General features: G+C 44.0%; 1 protein-coding gene across 3 annotated transcripts in view; it reads right to left on the minus strand.

Annotated features, from left to right (window-relative positions):
• The window catches only part of Trpc7 (transient receptor potential cation channel subfamily C member 7), a 133,597-nt gene extending 115,572 nt beyond the window's left edge, over positions 1–18,025 (minus strand). Inside the window, exons 1-2 of one of the 3 annotated variants that reach the window (XM_015995673.3) lie at positions 17,727–18,025; positions 9,733–10,510 (exon numbers count right to left, since the gene is read on the minus strand). In XM_015995673.3, coding sequence (XP_015851159.2) covers positions 9,733–10,510; positions 17,727–18,004 — 1,056 coding nt within the window. In that variant the 5' untranslated portion in view covers positions 18,005–18,025. The remainder of the gene's footprint in view (positions 1–9,732; positions 10,511–17,726) is intronic. The other 2 variants (XM_042278569.2, XM_015995672.3) reach the window with 2 other exon arrangements.
• Between the last annotated feature and the right edge of the window lie 2,321 nt (positions 18,026–20,346).

Raw genomic sequence — 20,346 nt, forward strand, 5'->3', positions numbered from 1 at the left:
GAAGCTCTGCTGCAGAAGGGTGAGCCCGCAACCCACAGTTATGGCACACCTTTAAGAAGGAAAGAGACACAGAAACACACAGGGAACTTTTCCCGTGACAGCAGTGGCAGGGATGGGAGGGATGCAGGACAAGCGAAGAATCGGTAGCAGCTACCAGTAACGAGTGACAGGAAGCCTCTGCTCACACCGTGATTTGGACTGCTAGCCTCAGTAGTACGGTTTAATAAACTTCTCTTGTAAACCAATGTTTTGGGCGCTAGGCTAGGGCGGCATGGAAGACTCAGACTCAACTGAGTGTTCAAGGAAGCTGCTGGGTGCCCCGAAAGGCCTTACTCTGCGCAGTCTCCTGTTGGCTTGCAATTTTCACCACCCCCCCCCCACCCAAGGAAGGAAGGAGTGCATGTCTACTGCCCGAAGCCACGCCAGAGGAGTAGCAGGTGGCAATTGACTTCAGGGCATCGGTTCACCAAATCCTGATGGTGAATCTCAGATAGGCAAGGCCCCAAGAGCCCGGGCCCCAGAATGTCTCTTGCAGTATACTGCAGTGTCTTTGTGTGTTTGCTGCTGCCATGTTCCTCTGGTATCTGGCATGGTGTGAATGGTGTGGGGAGATCCCCACTGCCCTTAATGCAGTGTGATCATCTCTTGGATATATCCTGTTCTACTGGGCATTTTTACCTGGGGATTGTTATGAAGATGATTTCCTCCTAAGCTGTGCTGCTGAACTGAAGCAATGATCTTATTCAATAGTAATGTTAGTTCAAATAGGATTTTGATGATTGAGGATTTTAATAAATATAGTAAAGGATTATGGTAGAGATTAGTTTAGTGGAAAAATTAACATAGGTAAAGGTGGGGATAAAATGTTGCCTCTGCCTCTGATAAAGCAGAGGCTGCAGGGGATAAAAAAGAAAACAAGGAAGTGTCACACAGCTAGAACACAGGAGTTTCTATTGAGGAGCCGTATAGACTGTGACTTAGGTTAATGATTAAGAAAAAAAAAAAAAAGTCGAGTTCCAGTAGCCCTACTAGCTTAAATTCTTTCAACCTTATGCTGAGAGATATGTTCACAGGTTTCAGAGTGTATCATAGCTGAAACAAAGCTTTGAAAATAACTTAAAATTAGACTAAGATGTTTTTGTCAAATAACTTTGGGATGAAAAACCCAAGAAGACAATCCAAAGTTTTAGAAAGGAACATAGCTAAGTGAGGGACTCATTAAGGTCAGGGATCAAAAACAAAGCAGCCCAGTTATCATTAGCTGACCTGCCTTTCTTGCTAGGATGGGATGATGATGAATTCCTTGTGCCCATTTCTGCCTTCCTCTTCTTGATATAAAAACTGTTGATGATGGGTATGCACGCCAAAGATTTAAAGTAAAGCTGACTGGTTCTTCTTCATATATAAAAGTTTAGATTTGTGATTCTTCTAAGATTTCTTATAATGTTACCTTTTGCAATAAATAATAAAATATTTGGTCCTTTCTTTATAACCACAAAATGCAGCCTGCCAGTAAAAGAATTGGCTGAGAAAAATACCTTGCTTGCTCACACTCTGTTAATCTATAACAAGTTGCTTGGACATGAATATATGTGGGTTCTTGGGACAACTTGTTTTTCACCTGTAATATGTAAAATGTTTAATCATGTAAGGGAAAACATGCTGTTTTTTCACTTGTGTTCATTGTAATGATTCACTTGAAAAATAGATTGTAACCACATTATAATTTTTATATTGCTTGAAAGATTTTGCTGGGGAATATAAGCTGTAAAGGAAAAAAAAGTGAGTTAGAAGGAAAACATCAAGAGAGTAAAAGGAAAAGATAAAGAATGAAAGAAGGAAATCACCAGGAAGGATGCAGAGGGAAAATAAAAGTAGAAGAATAAAGAAGTCAGAAGAAGTCAAGAAAGTGTGTGTGTCTTTTCCCTTACTCCCTCACTGACTCCATGGATCTCCTTCAAGCCCTGTGCTGCTGGGCTGGTTCTCAGACTGCCGTAGTCTAGTACAAGCTGTGGGTTAATACCAATCAGAGATAAGGTTCAAACCTTCCTTCAACAAAAAGCTTGTTTGCTCTAGGAAAACAGCAGAGGGACAAAGTGTCCTGAGAATTGGAAAGATCCAGCGGGAAGATAAAATGCAGTGGGCTCCTCCCTGTTCTGGAACCATCACTTCTGAGCCTGCTCTCTGCTAGGCCCATGATCCCCGTGCTTCCCACCAGTGTGGCGGGCTGTGGAACACAGCTCCTCCTCTCCAGGCCAGCCTGCTCCTGCTCTATGGGGTTTCTGTCTTAGAGGAGAAGCCAAGGAGCTGACTCTCCTCTGCCTCCCTTCCCTGTGCCTCTCCCAGCAATGAGAGGTCCCAGGGACCAAATCTTGGCCCTGAAAAAACTCCTGACAAAGATGTCCAAGAGGCAGCTGTGTCCTCCATCGTGTGGCTCTTCTGTCTGTGATGACTCACCTGCTCACTGAGGTGTGCTGGTCATACTTCACTCATATGCTATTCACCCTCTTCCGGGGAACAGTGTGTCTATCAATGGCAGTCTCCTAATACTTTCTAGCCTGTTCTCCCATGCCACTTTTCTACATCAAGAAGATTGGATCCTTCTGAGCTACAGATATGAACCAATCGCTCACCTACTGAAGTGTCTGTCTGATGGTTCACTGTCCACCTGACAGCCAGGCCCAGCTCCAACCATGGCCCCAGTGGTTCTCATCAGCATCCCTGTTCCCTGCCTCATCATCATCATGGGCCCCAGTGGTTCTCATCAGCATCCCTGTCACCTGCTTCATCTCCCTTAACTCATAGTAGCTTCATTCCAAGATGTTAACATTCTTGGAAGGAGCCTCTTTATTCTTTTCTGTGGTGTGCTAGCTCATGGCCTTTTCTGGTCTGGGAACACTTTTCCTCTTCTAGTCTCCCATTACTCTTTTTCATGCTCTTGGGTTTTAGTTAAGCATTGCCTTCTGGGAGAAATTTTTAAGCATGCACCATCTCCCAACACAGAGTCAGCTGCCCCACCAAGTTAACTAACCAAGTTTCACTTTACAGTTTGGAATGCTGGGCTTATTTCTGTGCCTCTTGGAAGCATGCCCATCTCTTCCCCAGACAATGCCACCACTTTATCTCTGCCCCCCCCCCCCCAGCCTATAGCCTGTGCATCAGTCTCAGGAGCAGAGGCTGAGTTTTCAAAGAGTAACTACAGGTCATCCCTGAGTCTCTAGATCCTGTCTCTTTCCCATCCAGCATGTACTTTTTTACATCTAATGTAAATGTGCATAGACTGCTAACAAAACACTAATAATCAACTGCTAATAAACATGTGCCTGCATCCTGACAGTCCGTGCAGGTAAGATGATCAGTTTGCGTGGCGCTGTGACCTTTGCTTTTCAGAGAAAACTCCTTGTGTATCCATTTGATTGAATTTGTGTCGCTTCTCACTGGCTGATTTCCTTGAAGAACCATCGCCATTTTCTTTAGATCTCTGACATTTCAGACTGACAGTTGCACTTCTGCGGGAAATGGTGTGTGTGTGTGTGTGTGTGTGTGTGTGTGTGTGTGTGTGTGTGTGTGTGTGATGAATATTTTCCATGGAGATATTTTTCAAAAAATAATCTATGTGTGTTTGGTAGGGGTGCTGCCTGCCCACTTCCGCCTCCCTCCTCTTTGCTGTCTTTTTCCAGCCCACATAATTTCTTTTCACAGTAATATTTTAGCAGCACTCTTAGCTTATCCAATTTCAGTGGTCTGAACTTTTCCAATTGAAAATACTCCCTTGGCTCATTTCTAATCATGAAACTCACATGTATAGCCTAGATTTTTTTTTCTTGTTCTGCAAAGATCCTCTAAGGGTGTGGGAGGCTTAGCTAAAACTGGGGAGACCCTCTAAAAGGAGGTGCTGAAATGTGAGCTGTGTTCACTGGAAGGAAGAGCTGTGGTGCTGAGTCAGCAGGAAACCACAGGGACCTCCATCAGCTGGTCCACTGTGTCAGGCTCTCTGCAGACAGCTTTATGTCCCTATGTTCTGATGTCACTGAGCCCTCCTCCACACTGCCAGCTCCTCAGGGGAAGTAAGTTCCCTCAGCTTGTTTACTTGTCATTGAGGTCGTATTTGGTGAGCAGCTAACAGGTGTGAGGATTTTCTGGACAAGTGGGAAGAGATGTCTGACGTTTTGCAGATTGATGACCATAAGGTGGACATCTCAGAGTGAGAGGGACTGCTTAGGTGGCAAAGTCAGCATCCACCAGACAAGTGTCCAGTCCTTCCCCCGCTCATTTTCAGAAAAGAAAATGAACTTTCAGTCGGTGCTGGAAACAATGTGGTTAGTGGAACATAGAAGGTGGGTCAGTCTGACTTCAGGACCGAGTTCTTGGCTCTTACGCTGCACTGAAGAAGTAAATAAAGCATGGCCCTCTGGGTGCCCACTGGAGCCTCCCTTCCCATACTCTCCTGAGTGGAGTGGCCTTCTTTATCCTAATCAAATACCTGTCACCCAACCTACACATTCTCCTGTCCCTGATGCCCCGACATCACAAACCTAGAAGAGCAGCGGCTTCTAACTTTAGGTGCTGTTGAGTGAACGACTGTCATTAAAAGGCACACTGAGGAGCTGATTTCCTGTGATGCTGCCTCATTAGCGCATGCTCTGTGGAACTGCTCCTCCAGACACTCAGCGAGTAAAATGGACAAAGACCACGGCCGAAGGGAGTTAGTTATCTTTTTCTTATTTCTCACACTAAGCCACTCCCTAGATCTTGCTCTCAAGTGCAGGGGCCTGTGAGCACGCCCAGGAGTAGAATGCCAACAGACACACACATTCCGACTGCACCTTCCCTGAATGTGCTGGGACTACTCGTGCAGCGTGTGGGACCACACCTGTCTGTTTTTACTGAGGGCCAGCGCATTGATAGACACCTGAGATCTTTCTCCTCTCTGCTCAGATTGTACATCATCAGACGTTCTCGTACAGGCCTGGTGTGGCACCTCAGATCCCCAGGGGTATCGGGGATGATATTGGGAACTTTTCTGCCAGATTCTCTTCCACACATACCCCACCCACAAAGAACACCTTCCCTTTAACACCTGCAGCCTTCACAGCTTAAAAAATATTTCCCCAGTGGAAAACGAAACAATTTTCAAGCTGTTCCCTGCATATTAAACAGACATCTGTTTATACTACCAGCCAGCTTCAAGGAAATGTGTTTTCCTAGGGTGTTGGTTTATACAATTTAAAAATCCAAAGCATGTGAGAAATTGACTCCAACACTGGAGGCTTGCTCAGCTTTCCTCTCTGTCTCAGGCCCAGGCTGGGCCTTTACCCAGCTTCTGGGCTCCCAGGCTCCAGCTGGCCACAGTTTAAATGTCCTCTGGACTCTTGGCATCAGGAGACAGACAGTGCTTTCTTCTTTTCCTTGTCCCTTTGAGAAGTTTCCCAGCAGATTGCAGACTATCATCTCAACATCCTTACCTTCCTCAGTGGGCTTGCCTGCGTCACAGCAGGTGGTAAATCGGCCTGATTTATCATTATTTGCATTTTTAATTTGAGGTATTTTAGGCCCAGAGAGGCTTTTTTAAATGGATCTTAAAATGACAGCACAAACATCGATACATAATTCATCATCTGTTTTTCATAATACGTGTGGTTAAGAATCCATTGATGCACCGAAAGGTCATTAACACTCTAACAAGATGAGGCTACAGTTTGATCTCCTTGCCTCCTACTCTTCCCTGCCGAGCTCTAGGCTGAAGCACGGGATGCCTCTGAGCTGGCACTGTACCAAAAGGAAAAGCTTCCTTAGTGTCGGCTTTGCCCGTCTTCAGGACCGACAGACACATTGACAGGCCACTTAGCAACATAGATGCTCCTAAATGGTAGCAAAATGTGAAGGAGCAAGAAGGTCCTGGTATCTACACTGCCTCCCATCCTTCCAAAGCCCTGACGTCATTCAGTGGTTGTCTCCTCCCAGCTTCCCATTCCATCAGGCAACACTGTCTCCAAGACCCACTTCAAGGAAAGCCAGGAAAACACACACACAAACACACACACACACACACACACACACACACGCACACACACATGCACACGCACACACACACACACGCACGCACGCACGCACGCACGCACACGCACATGCACACACACATACTGACACCTTTTGCCTTCCACGTGCCACACAGGATAGCATATAGTCAATCCCCAGTTATTTATGTGTGGGCTTTATTCCTCCACTGTGCTGGCTGGTTAGTTTTTGTAACTTGACACAAATTAGAGTGACTGGGAAGAGGGAACCTCACTTGAAGAACTGTGTCCATCAGATTGGCATGTGGGTTTGTCTGTGGGGCATTTTCATGATTAATGATAGATGTGGGAGGGTCCAGCCCACTGTGAGTGGCATCATGCATCCTGGGCTGTATAAAACAGGTAGCTGAGAAAGCCAGGGAGAGCAAGCCAGAAGCAAGATTCCTCTAGGGTCTCTGCTTCAGTTCCTGACCCTGGTTCCTGCCTGGAGTTCCTCTCTTGGCTTCCCTTGATAACGGACTGTGACCAGTAAGCTGATACAGCCCTATTCTCCCCATATTGCTTCTGGTCATCATGTTTATCACAGCAACAGAATGTAAACTAGAATAAAAGCTTGTGCCATTGTTAGAACTATCCAAATTTACAATGCATATCAAATGCCTCCTATTATAAACGCACACGTATGAGAAGGTTAAACCACATACCAAGTAATCATATGCCTCAGTAGCTAGAATGATTTTTCCTTTGGGGAATTCCTTCATTCTCTTCATCAAGTATTTTAAGAATGCCTACTAATTCACCAGGTCCCATCTGAGGAACTATTGGCTCGAGTGACTCTATCAAATTTTAATACCTTTCTAGATCCAAGATAAGTAGACTTAAGACAATCCTTGAGTGGCTGTGTGATTACATACATCCTCACCAAAATAATGAATGGCTTGTTGCATCTGACTTCAACTACAATTTACCTTGAGACCTTGACATTGGTTATACTTCTTACTCATTACTATACTTGATTCTGTTAATAAATTACAATGACTCCAAAAACAACAGCCAAGGCAACTGAATTCAGGCTTATTAAGTATAATGTTTCCTGCCTAGGAGAAGTCACTCTAGAATGTTGTAAAGGACATGAAGGGTGACATATGACATATTTCCAGTGATCCATTGATATCTCTATGTAATTGGTGACATCTGGTCATATTTATAAAGTGGCTACCTAAACAGTAACACGTAGTCCCTTGAAAACAGAACAGACTCATCAAGGGCTTTGCAGAATGAGCTTACATGTTCTTTTTCCTCTTGTTGCAATCAGACTTTCTGCGAAGCTGCTCTGTGAGATTTATGGTGCTGGGGATGCATGTGCAGAGGCGGGTGGATGAGCAGTAAGCTCTAAAGGATCAGTTAGGTTAATTTATAATGGGCCATTTATCTGCATTCTGGAATGCATTATTTCATGTGTGCTAACTAGGAGGGTGTTAATAGCCAGTAAATGTCCTTCAGCTAGTTCTTCACTCAGAGTGAACCACTGCATTGTAGAAAATGTTTCTCACTCTTCATAGCCTTTCTTAATTGTCCACAATTTTCATTATTTACTTTTGAGATCAAATACCATATTTGCTTTCAAAAGATATTTTCAAAAATCATCCACATTTGGACATTATGTATATTGAAGTATGCCAGACTTCAGATTTCACTAATAGAAACAAATGCCTCAGATGTATTTCCAAATGTTCGTCTAGCATTGCTTTATTTAGGTCGGCACGCTCTCAGGTGTGAGATAAGTAGAGACCCATGCAATTATCCAGATAATCTGATCCAATAACAATTTTTTTTCCTTTTTGCTTGCCTTTCCACCTTTGGCCAGAATTAATATCTGAGTTAATTGGCTTAGCTGTTCCTGCCACACTCAATGCTGGGCAACAAGCAAAGCTCCACCGGCCTTTGCTGGGCTGTCCTTGGCCTCAGGAGACTGAGGTTACTGGACAGACAAGGAAAGAGGCAACAGCTGTTTCTTGGGAGCTTCTCTGGGTTATGCACCTCTGTCCAAATGAGGCCAAGAGCAATCTAGGATCTTGGAAGTAGCTCCGGTCCAGTGGACAGGGCTGAGTCAGAACAGATGGAATAAAATAAGCACAATTACAGGACTCCGTTGTCACAGCCCGTGGCCTTGTCACAGCCTGGGGCCTTCACCTCCTATTAGAAGAGCTCAGCTACCCCTGGCTTATGGGACAAGCTTCTCCCAGTAGACAGGCGTCTTTGGTCTCACATTGCATAACCAGATTGCCTCTGTCTCTAGTTCCATCTGCACCCTCTAATTCATCTTTTTTTCCTGTCAAACAAATTTCCAGATCTCTAGCTGTCATTGTTGGAGTCCCTTCACTGTAAGTTTTTAGTGGCTTTTTATTTCCTACAGGATAACATGCAAAGTGCTCAGACTGATGAGCAGGGTCCTGAGGGCTCTGTTCTGCCCACATTCATCCCCACACCATACCTCTTTGTACCCCCCCTCCCCCGCTGTACCCCTCCCCCCAGGAAGCGCAGTCACAGGGAACTTCTTCTCTGGCCCCTCCCTCCTTTGGACCATTCTAGATCTCACCTTCACCTGTCTCATCTGGGCCCAGTCCTACTGCAGCTCCTCCCTTGAGTCCTGGCCAGAGACTCCCTGTACCCCATGCAGGGACACCTCTTTTGGACAATGAATTATTCACTTGTATGTGACATCTTTCTTCAGCTTGATTGCCAGCTCTGTGTGTGACACCTCCTTGTATTCCCATGGCACCCAGCACACAGTATGCTCTTAGCAAGTGACAAAATGAGATAGACTGAGTCTAGCTGTGGTTTCCACTCTCCTGGCCACACCCCCTTCATCCTTTCTGTAAAGCAAGAGAAACGGGAAGCTGGAGACCATGGACAAGGCTCAGGTACTTGCTAGCTGCAGTGGTTAGGAGTAGGCTTGGGGTCTGGCTGCTCCCTGGGCTGTGTGCTTTCAGCCCTGTGCTGTCATGCAAAATAGGGTGCTGTACCCTTGACACGTGGTTGTTGAGGTTAAACAAGGTTTCACAGGTAAGCCAGGTGAGTAATTGGCATGCAGCAAGTACGTAATGAATGTTTGCCCTTCTTATTAAACACTCTGTCAAAAGAGATTCTTACACCTGGGCCCAGTCTTCTCTTTTGGGGCGAATGTCGGTTGACAGTGAAAGTGTAAGTTTACTCTTCAGGAAAGCCCTTGGGGTGGGAGGCCGAGGTGTTCTCAAGGCGGCTGAATTCTGGGACAACCCTGGACCTAATTCACTGGAGTGACCAACTCAACCTTTATCTAAGAAGAGTTTGATTTTCTCTCTCATGCACTTCTGCCACAGCTGATTGACAGAACAACAGCCAGATGTCACTGGATTTAAGAAAGACTGACCCTGCCTGGTACGGTGCCACATACTCGTAAGCCTAGTCCCACGGAGACTGAGACAGGGGAATTAGGAGGCTAGCCTGGTGTACACAACAAGATTCTATCTCAAAATCCTTTCAAAAGTTGAAATTCTTTTCATGGTCATTCTGAAGCCGATTGTATGACCCACCCTTCCCCACTGTGAACCCCAAAGACAAGAACCCAAAGTCTTTCACCCCTCTTTAGATGGGTGCACAACCCATTTTGCTATTGGGTACAGTGGTAGGGCCCCCAGGCCACCTGCCCACAGGATGGTGAGTGGAGGGTTACCTTGAATTCAGTTTCAATGTTGGCCAGTCTGGCTAACTCATTGCTTAGCTCCAGCGCAGTGAGGACAGGGTCTTCACTAGACAGGGACAGGTAGGCAGCGCTGGCCAGTCCTTTGTAGGCATTCATGCGTGAGCGCGAGTGGCTAAAGGAGTCCTTGCGCTGCTTCTCCGTGCATTCATTGCACTTGCAGAAGTAGTCATGAGGCCGCTCGATGCGCGCACCCTTGAGCAGCAGGATGTGCACGATCTCATACTCCTGGCAGTGTGCCGCCAGGATGATGGGCGTGATATCGTGGGAGAAGCGTGTGCCATCCTCGTCATAGGCGTAGAAGTCATCGTCCCGCAGCTCCTGCTCCAGCGGGCTGAGCGTCAGGCGCTGACCCTGCGCAAAGGCTGGATGGTTGAGGATGGCCTCCACAATGCGCACATAGCCCTTGCTGATGGCCAGCAGCAGCGCATCGCCCACACGTGCCAGGTTCTCCTTCTTCAGCAGCAGTTCCGTGACCTCCAGGTGCTCATTACCCACGGCCAGCTGCAGTGCGTTCTGCCCCATATAGTCCACACAGTTGAAATTGAGGGTCTTGGACTCCTCCAGCATTTTCCTGACCACTGGTATGTTGCCATATTCAGCCGAGTCCAGGAAGCGCTCCTCCTCAGGCGTCAGGCTGGTGCCCTTCTCGTTGAACATGTAGGCAGGACCCCGGATGGCCTGGCGGCGCCCCTTCTCCCTCAAGGTGGTGTGCCTGCGCTGCATGTTTTTGAAGGTGTTGCTCCCCAACCTGAAGGACAAGGGCAAAGAAGCTCGGTTACTTCTCTGGGGGATCTGAGGACTTCGGAAGGACAAACAAAAACTGAGTTCAGAATATCGTGATTGGAATCCTGCTAGACACTGTCTTTAACACTGACATCTAGACTAGCTGAATTGCCTGAAGTACTGTTCTTGTTTGTTTTTGTTTTGTTTTGTTTTATTTTCAGCTGGAAGAATACTGACTGACTTACTGTCCCTGGGATTAGAGGGGTGGTTGAGAAGCCCTGTGACAGGAAGTGGTGCGTGCGTGCGTGCGTGCGTGCATGCGTGCGCAGCAGGGCTGTGGGGAAATAGGTGGGTTGTCCATTTTTATTCCCCCAACCTCTCTGCATTCTTGTTTTCTTGCCTGTACAGTGTGGACAGAGTTTCGTGTGCCACAGTGTGGGTGTAAGGTGCCCGTAGAGCCTAGAGTAGAGCCTAGAGCCTTCTCACCACTGGCCTCAGCTGCCCTTTCCTGTCTCTCGCCATGCCTAGATTCGATGGCTGGTTCAGTGGAACCAGCCTCATGGTTAATGCTGCCTTTAGTTCCCATTTCTCACCCTCCACTGAGGTCTGACACTGCGGTTCAGCTGCACTAGGCTGCAAGCATGCGCACACAGGACTGTTCCTGCATTTGCTGACAATCTCTATGTGGGCCTTGTCCACTGGTTCTCAGGCAAACAGGCACCTGCTCAAAGGCAAGGTGTGCCCGGAAGCAGGACTGGAGATCTTGCTTCTTGTGAAAGCCAGGGATCAGCCTCCTAAGGAAGTCAGCCACATCTCCTTAAGACTGGATTCAGTTCAACCTGCATTCAATCTTCCAGGAGAAGGAACAGCTCAGCTTACATGCCATGCTTACTTATAAGTTGCTCTTTCCCTTGTAGCACAGAGTGGAGGTTAATACGAATCTGCTGGTCATAGTGGGTAACGTTCCCTGAGAACCTATCATGTCCCGGGGCAGTGCTGAGTGTGCGTAAGTACAGCAGCGTGTGGAATTCCTCCATCAAAGCAACAGCAAAGGCACTTTATCCTCAGATGTGCCCACAGAAGAGGACCTGAACGTCCTTTATTGACTCCCACACGGCACTGGCTGTCTTGAGGCTTCTTGGCTTTGCCAAAGGTTTTTGCCTTTTCTTTACTTTTGTCTGTTTGTGTGTGTGTGGGGGGGGGAGGGGTGGGCGAGGGAGGGACCACACGTTTGGAGGACAGGGTAACTTGAAGGATTTGGCTTTTCTCCGACTGTGTGAGTCCCAGGCATCAGACTCTCAAGTGTCAGGCTTGCTGAGAAAGGCCTTATCTACTGAGCCATCTCACTGGCCCTTGACAAAAATTTAAGATAACAAACTAGGAAGGCCATAATGTAATTAGAGCTCGAATCAGGCCTTGTCAGCTGGCCTCAAGACTTTGAATGGGTACCCAGTTTCTAGGTACCAGATTATGTAAAATAGAGGGGTTAGACCACATGTACCTCCAGGCCACCACTGAATTTTCCTGTCCCCCGAGTTATTCCTGCCTGATTTCTCCTTTTCCTATCTGTTCTCATTCATCTTGTCTAAATGATTCAGGATAGCATAACCCAGAGAGTATCTGTTTCAGAGTGAGTACCCAAGCGTTTCCCACGGCCCCAGAGAACCATCTTGCTATTCCTGATGGTGTCTGCAGCATGCAGCATGCTTGGTTCTTCACTCAAGCTGTCTGGAGAAATAAGCTTTTAAATCAAATTTGGTGTTTAGTGCCTGGGCAGACTTTGGAATTTTGAGCTCTGTTATTTTCCTGCTCATTTAACCTATGACCTGCTCCAGTTCCTTGGGGCCTGGTCTCTGCTGTAGAGCACCAGGGGTCAGAGCTTGGTATGCTAAATCCTGCCTGGAACTGGGTCACACTCCCCTTGGGAAAGCCACTGTACCACAAGGTGGGGCAGCTCTTTCATCTGCAAAAACTGAAAGAGGTAGTCATGGGAAACCCCCTCTGAGACAGCTCCAGGCTATCAATCCTGTCTGGTGAGCCCTGCTGATTCAGGAAGAGAATCCAAGCTGCCTCATTCGAAAGTGTGCTTTGGTAAAAGAATGCAGAGGAAAGAGTGTCAGGGTTCAAGTTTACAAGCTTCTTCTGAGCCCTTTCTTCCCAAAGTGCCATCATTTCACAGAGAAGGCTGCTCCCTCCTGCAAAAGGCAGATCCCAGGAGGGGATCCCAGAGCAATCATTCCAGAAGAGAGAGAGTCACAAATAGTGTACAGGTTTATTACTACAGGCACTTTGGGAGGGGGAGAACTGTCACCTCCTTTGTCTCCCCTGACCCTCATCCAGGCTTGAATGAGCTTGCTTTTGGGGCCTGTCATCTGGGCACACTAACACACAGACATTGTGGAAATTGAAACCACAGAAGAGTAATTTTCTCATAGAATTATGCAGCCTGTTCCAAGACACATTTCTGTCCCTCTCAGGAGCATCTGTCCGGACTTAGTCATCACAATGCAACCCTGGGCACAGCCGTCCTATCAAGAACATGTGAGCTGTGTGTTAGGGATGAAGTAGCAGCTGTCTTCAAAAAAGAAAGCATGACACTTGATTCTCTCTCCCCATTCCATTAGAGGTATGTCCAAGAGGGACAGTAGTTCAGACTGCAAGGTCAAGGGTACCAAGCTATTATATAGCCAGAAGCCTTGGGGAGTAAATTCAAAGGAAATGGAATAACCACTGAACCAAGTCAGAGCAGAGAACACTTTGCAGGGAACACAGAAATACCCAATCTAAAGTCAGACTCTATGAATATTATAGACATCGAAGCCTACAAACTTAAAGAACACTCACATGCCTTCTGTTCATTTCTCTCATTATCAAAACAAAACAAAAGAAAAAAGTCAAAACATTAATGTGCTCGTCTTTTAAATGAACAGACTGAAATAGGTGAAATAAAAAGTCTGAATCTCAGGGCAATAAGGATTGGTAGCATATGATGTTTCTATAATAATTATACTCTGTGTATGTGAGGGGGGCATGCACATGTGAACATGTATGTGAGTCATGGCTGGGATTTGACATCCTTGCTGTCCTTGGTAGCCATGCATTTTTTCCAAATGACCTTGAAAGCTGATATAAGGCAATAAAGAAGCCTGTTTTTCACAGCCTTTAAAGCCTCAGCTTTGAGGTGCATTTGGATGTTCAAAAATCATCAGTTCTCTTCTTTTTCTAGTTGAACTTGGAATTAAAAATGAGATCTTACAAGGCTTCAGGTCATGTATGGCTAGCAACACATAACATGGGATATGCTACTCAGTGTGATCGCTTCTAACAGGAGGGCTTCACAGCAGACCTGGAAAGGACTCAAATACTGGTTGAGCCCTCAAGCCTCACCAACCCCTGTCCTAACACTCTTCTCATGGTGGTCTTTTTAAACCTCTGTACACTTATGAATATATATAACTTCAATGTCTTTGCCACTTAATCTTGATACTGCAGTATTTAGACTTTGAGATATGTGTACCACGTGGGTTGGACAGAATCCACAAAAGACAGCCTATCACAAAGTCACTCAGGCCACAGTGGATGGTGGTTGGGCTCAAGCTTGAGAACTCAATGTGTTGTCCTGCCAGACCCCATCCCAGGTGTAGGGCCCATGAGGGAAAGGGCTGCCCCTCAGTGCAGCTGACATCTGGTTGTCTTTAATGTGTTCCTTAGAAATGAACTTTGCACACAGACGCCTCTTATCTACACATGCTATTGAGATGAGTGATCTGAACATCCCAGCTAAGATACTGTGGTTTTCATTTTCCAGAATGCATACATTGACACTGGTGTCATTGAGAAGAACTCCAGAGGAGACAAAACCATCTGAGAGGAGGAATGATTAATAAACTATTTTTATCAAGCTGCTCTTACCAAAGCATCAGCCAGTCTGAAGGAAGCCAGATGTGAGTAAACCACCAAGGTAGCAGTCTTGCACCCTAACTAAGTCCAGCTGCACAGGGGTATGGATTTGGAGTTAGGGTTGATCTTAATTACCAATGAAGAAAAGGCACTTAAGAAGGTCTTTTGTGAGATATGTTGTCTTTTTCCTTCCTTTCTAACATTGCTACATGCACCAAAGGTCTCTGTACAGATCATCCAAGCCTGAAATCAATTCAGTCTGTAACAGTCCCCAGCTGGATGCAGAACCAAACAAAATCCAGAATTCAGATCAGGCGCCCATGGAAGCCAGCTTGGGCCTGTGCTTCCTCTCCTAATGAACATGCTCTGAGTTTTAGTCCACAAAGTAAGGGACGAGCCAATACCATGGAGTCTTCTCCAAAACCTCAGCGCTTTTGTCAGTATTCACTGAAGATTAAATAACACTTGTAGCAAGTGTCCTAAACTGTGATGATCAAAACCTTATGCACAGGTACACTTAATCTATGCTGATACAATCAGCTATTGTTTCAAATGGCTGTGAACTATAGAGATGGTAAACACGCATACATTTACCATGTGCCAATTACCATGTCAAGTGCTTCATATAAATTACTGTTGTAAATTATCATATGATAAGCTTAGCTATCTTCCTAAATGACTGTTCAATCATAACAATTAATATACATCAGCATTAACCACATGTTAGCCTTTAGGCTGATTACTTTACAAGAATCAACATTTTAAGTTCTAAGAAAGTATGATATTATATAGGTGCTATTTCCATCCCTATTTAGCAAACGAGGAAATGAGGCTTCAGTACATTAGCTGGGATATGCATTAGCTGCGTATCCTAAGGTATTTAAGGTGTGGACACAATACCCTCTGTTAGGTGTGTGCTCTGTTGGATTTCTTAGTGCTTGCATTCAGCTGGTATGGTGTTATCATGCACATGCCTCTTGCATTTTTCTATGTTTATTCAGTATGTAAACATTCCTATTAGGGCGCAGGAACCTTGTTGGCAAGGGATTGCTCATTTATATAGTGCATGTGTACCTGGTATCCAGTGTTCCCAATGTATAGGACGCAGTACATAGTCAGATAGGTCAATTCTCAAATACTTGATCTGGACTAGTCTTTAATTTTATTTAAAAGATAAAGCTCTGGTATTGATGGCTACCAGTATCCACTACCTTACACATACAGGATCCAGATAGTCCTATAGTTATTATTTCTTGTTTCTCACTGAGAACTCCAAAAATAAGGTACCAATTCTGAAGGAAATGAGCTCTAAGGGATTATCTCTGCTGTAAATGACACTAATGGTTTGGTAGAAGAAGCAGCTAATATCAAAAGTTCTATCTATAAGTTCTGAATGACTAGAACAGAAAACTGAAACATTGCCATTTTTTCACCATACTCCTGAAATTTGTTGTGGATTTCCAAAGGTATCTCATTTATTTCTGAGTTTCATCTTCCCAACATGTTGAAGTTGAGGTGAAAAAATGCATATAAATTCTGTTGTAGCCAGCAAGTCTTCATGTGTCATTGAATATCATCAAACTTAGTGCATTAATTATGGATCTAAGGCATTTGGGTTTGGGCCTAAGTTAGTGAGAGTGAAGTTTGAATACCGAGTAAAAGAAAACAGATACCTGCTTAGTTACTCTACTGTGTATGTGAGTTCATCTATTTTGCAGCCAGGCCCTACAAGGGACAAGCAGACCACCCCTGTTGTTCATACTACTTATAGTAAGGTCTACTCTACAGTTCTGCTAAGAAGGGATGGGTTTCCATTTTGTCTTGGATTGGAAAGTATCACCTAGTATTCCTGAATGTCAAATGCTTCCATTAGTAATTCATTTTCACAAAAATAACATCATTTGGGAAGAACTTATTCCTAGTATCTACAAAATGGATTAGCAATCAACTAGTACTTTGCACGTTGTCTTTGTTTTGTTTTGTTTTTTTAAATCCTCATTTTTCTATTTAGACTGCAGAGGATATGAAACTAGATGTCTATTTCTCATATTTTACACAGTTCCAGGTAGAGCTGAAATAACCAGCTCAAATAATGTTAAAACTAGTTTGGGGATGAAATAAATGTGCACAATCCTCTGTGGGTTCCTCTACCTCTGTGAGAAGAGTCTGGAAGGAACCAAAAGAGAAACCCATGACTTGTTTACCAGAGGAGGGGGGATGACTGTTTATCATAGGCAACAGCTCCTGGTAGTTCTCATCCAAGATACCATATGCATTCCGAAATTAGCTACAATGAGGCACCACATAGTTCTGATTTTTTTTTCTGGGTTAATTACTGCCTAAAGGAGTTGGCTGGTCTACACACTTTTAACTAAAGAGCAAATGTTTGGGGAAGTCAATATGAAATTGCGCTGTGACACAGAAGCTTGGAAAGTTACTGTATGGTCGATTTTATGGAGTGGATTTGTTTGATATCCATAATAGATATTCTGGATTTTATGTGAATTCATTCATAAATTTGATGTGTGCCCAATGCTTTAGAAAGAGGACCAACCAGCAGGTGGCATTCTGAGGCAAAAATTTACTGACTGTGACCAGACAGGGTCAGTCATTATTGCCTTTTCCAGACCTACCCTGAATCCATTAAATGACAATTAATGGCACAGCATCTTGGTTATAGCTACTCAGCCTTACATAAGTGAATTTACAGCTTGAACTTAAATGGGAGACTCTGTGATCTCTAGTGTCAAAGCTTATGCCCTAAGCCCTGCCCAGATTTACATCTCTTTTTTTTTTTTAAAAAAAAAGCATAGTTGTTATTTGAAATGAATGCCTAAAGGAAACATACCACCAAGACCTTACTTGTAACAAGAAAAAAAAAGAAAGAAAGAAAAAAAAGAAAGAAAACAGAAAAAAACAACCTTTTGAAAAATCACCACCTGTAGTTTTTTTTAATGGTGATAGTCTCTTATAATGTAGCTACGGTTCTCCTCCCAACTCCATATTTATATTAAAATCAAACCAGAGACGCTCTTAGTTGTGCAGAAGCCGAGACAACACACATGCTCTCTTCTAGGAATAGAACTGTACTACTCCAGCACGAAAGGGTCAGGATACCAGACTGGGTCTCCTATTTCTAAATGGCTTGTAAACTTGGACATGCGATAAAGGGGGAAAATAATCCACCAACTCAGTAGGTAAGATTTCAGCTCCAGACTTAGATCCTCAGATCTAAGCCATGTCTCCGAAAGGCTAATAAATAAAAGTTCAATTCCATGTTTCAGGGAGAAAGCAGTCTCTACTGAGAAAATCAATATAAACCAACCATCATAGCCACTTACATCGAGAGTAGAATACGCAGGTTTGTCCCTCCTCTAGATGACCCAAATCCTGCGCTGAGTCTCGGGGATCTGGCTCCCCATGGGTGGCCGAGGAGGAGGTGCTGCTCTCCGTGGTGCTGAAGTCGAGACCTGCTCCAGAGAGCGGAGTTGCTGTGTGGAAGCGCGCTCTGCTTTCCTTTGTGTGGTGATGGTGAAAACTCGCCTTTTGTGGCCGGTTTGCCTTCCTGTCCTTTTCCTAATCTGGGGGAAATTTCCCAGAGAATGTGAAGGAGAAGCATCCGTGTGTGAGACTGGCATGCAGCGTGATGATGGGCTGGTATAGTCCCCACCCCTTTTCCAGACGTAGCTTTGAAAGGGAGAGAGTAACTCTGTTTTTCTACCACGGCCCCCCTCAGGGTTTCTTCCTGCCCCTCCTCCTAGAGCAGTGCGTAACACACTCACACACTCACTCACTCACACATACACTCACACACACACACACACACACACACACAATCACATACATCACTTCAGTTATGTAAAGCAAAATGAAGAGTCTTCATGGGCTTAAAGAAGTGAAAATTGGGGAATGGGTTGACTTCTACCTGTTGGTTTGTAGGTATTTACACAGGTGGGGTGGAGATTAAGAAGAAAACTAAAACCTTTTGTAATCCTAAAGACACACCCACTTTCTCTTCTGAAAGTGGTGCATTCTCTAACTTGCCCTTTTTTTTTTTTTTTGATCTTTTAGTATTTCCTAGGATCATCTGACATTAGTAAAAGATACTTTACGATGACTAACTTTATATGTAACTTCCCATATTTTGAAAGGAAATTCCCAGTGTACAAGTCCATTTCTCTGATAGTCCCCATTCTTTCCAATGGTCTATGATTCTTAAACACCAAGGTATCTTGATGACATCATGGGAGAGAAATATCCTTACCTGAAATGCTGTGGCAGTTTCCAGGGTCTATTTGGGCTGCTGACTCAGGGTGTTTATTCTCTGACACCAACTCAAGGATCAGCAATAACTGCCACCCTATAAAAAGTGCCTCTATGTGCAAATGCAACACATAACATGAAAATGTTGGCTTCTGGTGGGCTTTGCACACTTCCATTCTAGCTTTATATGCAAATCAGATCACACTGACTCATCAGTATGCCACTAGCATTTTCCCTGGAGATGTGGAGAAAGAGCCTAGGATGTTAATTTACTTATTAACTATATGACCTTGAAAATAGTAAATAGTTAACTTCCTTGAATCTTAGCTCCTTCATATGCAAATTGCGGGTGATAGTGGGGTTAATGGTGCCCTTTATCAATTGTTATGGTGATAATTAACTGAAATAACATATGCAAAGTACCCAAGAGAGTTGGCATTTCCTGCAGTAGTAGACACATTTAAATATTTCTCTCCCTTCTTTGTTCAAAAGAAGTTAGGGAATTCCTCTAGGAAAAACTTCCTAAGATTGATGACAAATTAATTTTATTCTGTAAGCCTCCACACAAACTTTCCAATATTAATGATGGTTTTCTTAAATAAAATACTTTTCTAAAAGAAATTTTTCTTAAAATTAGGATATTTTTCTTTAAAATATTTATGGTTCTAAAGGATATAGGATTTTAATTTTTCATTAGACTCAAACAAGTGGGCTTAATCATTTGAATAAAATGCTAATTTTTTAACTCTTTAATATTACTGATGCATAGAACAATATATGTGAAGCTAGCAGAAATGTCTTACACAGCCACAAAGTTGAATGTATCACTGTGACATCCTCATCATGACTAGTGAGTCAATATGGAACAAGACCTTCTTAACTTAAAAAGTTATTAAGAAGTTATGACTTTAATTGCTAGTCATAGAGATGATTGTTTTTTAATAAATAGCCATTAGTATATTTTCATGATATTCTGAGATAAACTATCCTTTTTCTATCCCTAATAATTTCACTGAAAACATATTAATATGTACCAATGATGAATAAAGTTTTATTTTCATCTATGAAGGAAAACAGAGGAGTAGGAGGGGCCAAGAGAAGAAAGGGCAGTGAACTAAATATTTTATAGAAATAATAGAAATGCTGAAGAAAGATCAGCATCATTTCAGATGAAAGTTAGTACTTTATGAAGGATGCAGCCATCAGAGGTCTTGTTATCAGAGTGCCTTACTTATATGTAGAGAGGCATTTGTTCAATGGGCAGCTACTTATTGTCTGGAAGTGTCACACCCATATGAAAGCACCATTTTTAATAAGCAGAACACTGAAGTAATTAGGTCTTTGCTATCCACATTGAGGATTGAGGATGCTATCAGTTCTTGGACTGGAAGGTGTCTAAGGTTCCTCCATAAAAGATCTTGACTTTGGCTTTCTATCAACTCAGCATGTAGGCTTACAAGAGAGCATAGAGTACATGACTTCTTGCCAAACATCTTGTGTTTGTATCTTCCATTCCCTGAGTGCATCTTTCAGTTGTGTTCCCTAGAAAATGCAGATGACAGCAGCTGCTTGTGTATAGCATTACAGTGAGGCTAAAGCTGTAAGTTACACTCAGTTAGTGCAGTGCCTGGCACAGAGGTTAGCTTTTGCTATTACTCAGCATTTTTGAGCAGTGAGCATCCTTAGCTTTCTGTGCTC

This window comes from Peromyscus maniculatus, chromosome 5 (assembly GCF_049852395.1).
Source record: "Peromyscus maniculatus bairdii isolate BWxNUB_F1_BW_parent chromosome 5, HU_Pman_BW_mat_3.1, whole genome shotgun sequence".
NCBI lineage: Eukaryota > Metazoa > Chordata > Mammalia > Rodentia > Cricetidae > Peromyscus > Peromyscus maniculatus.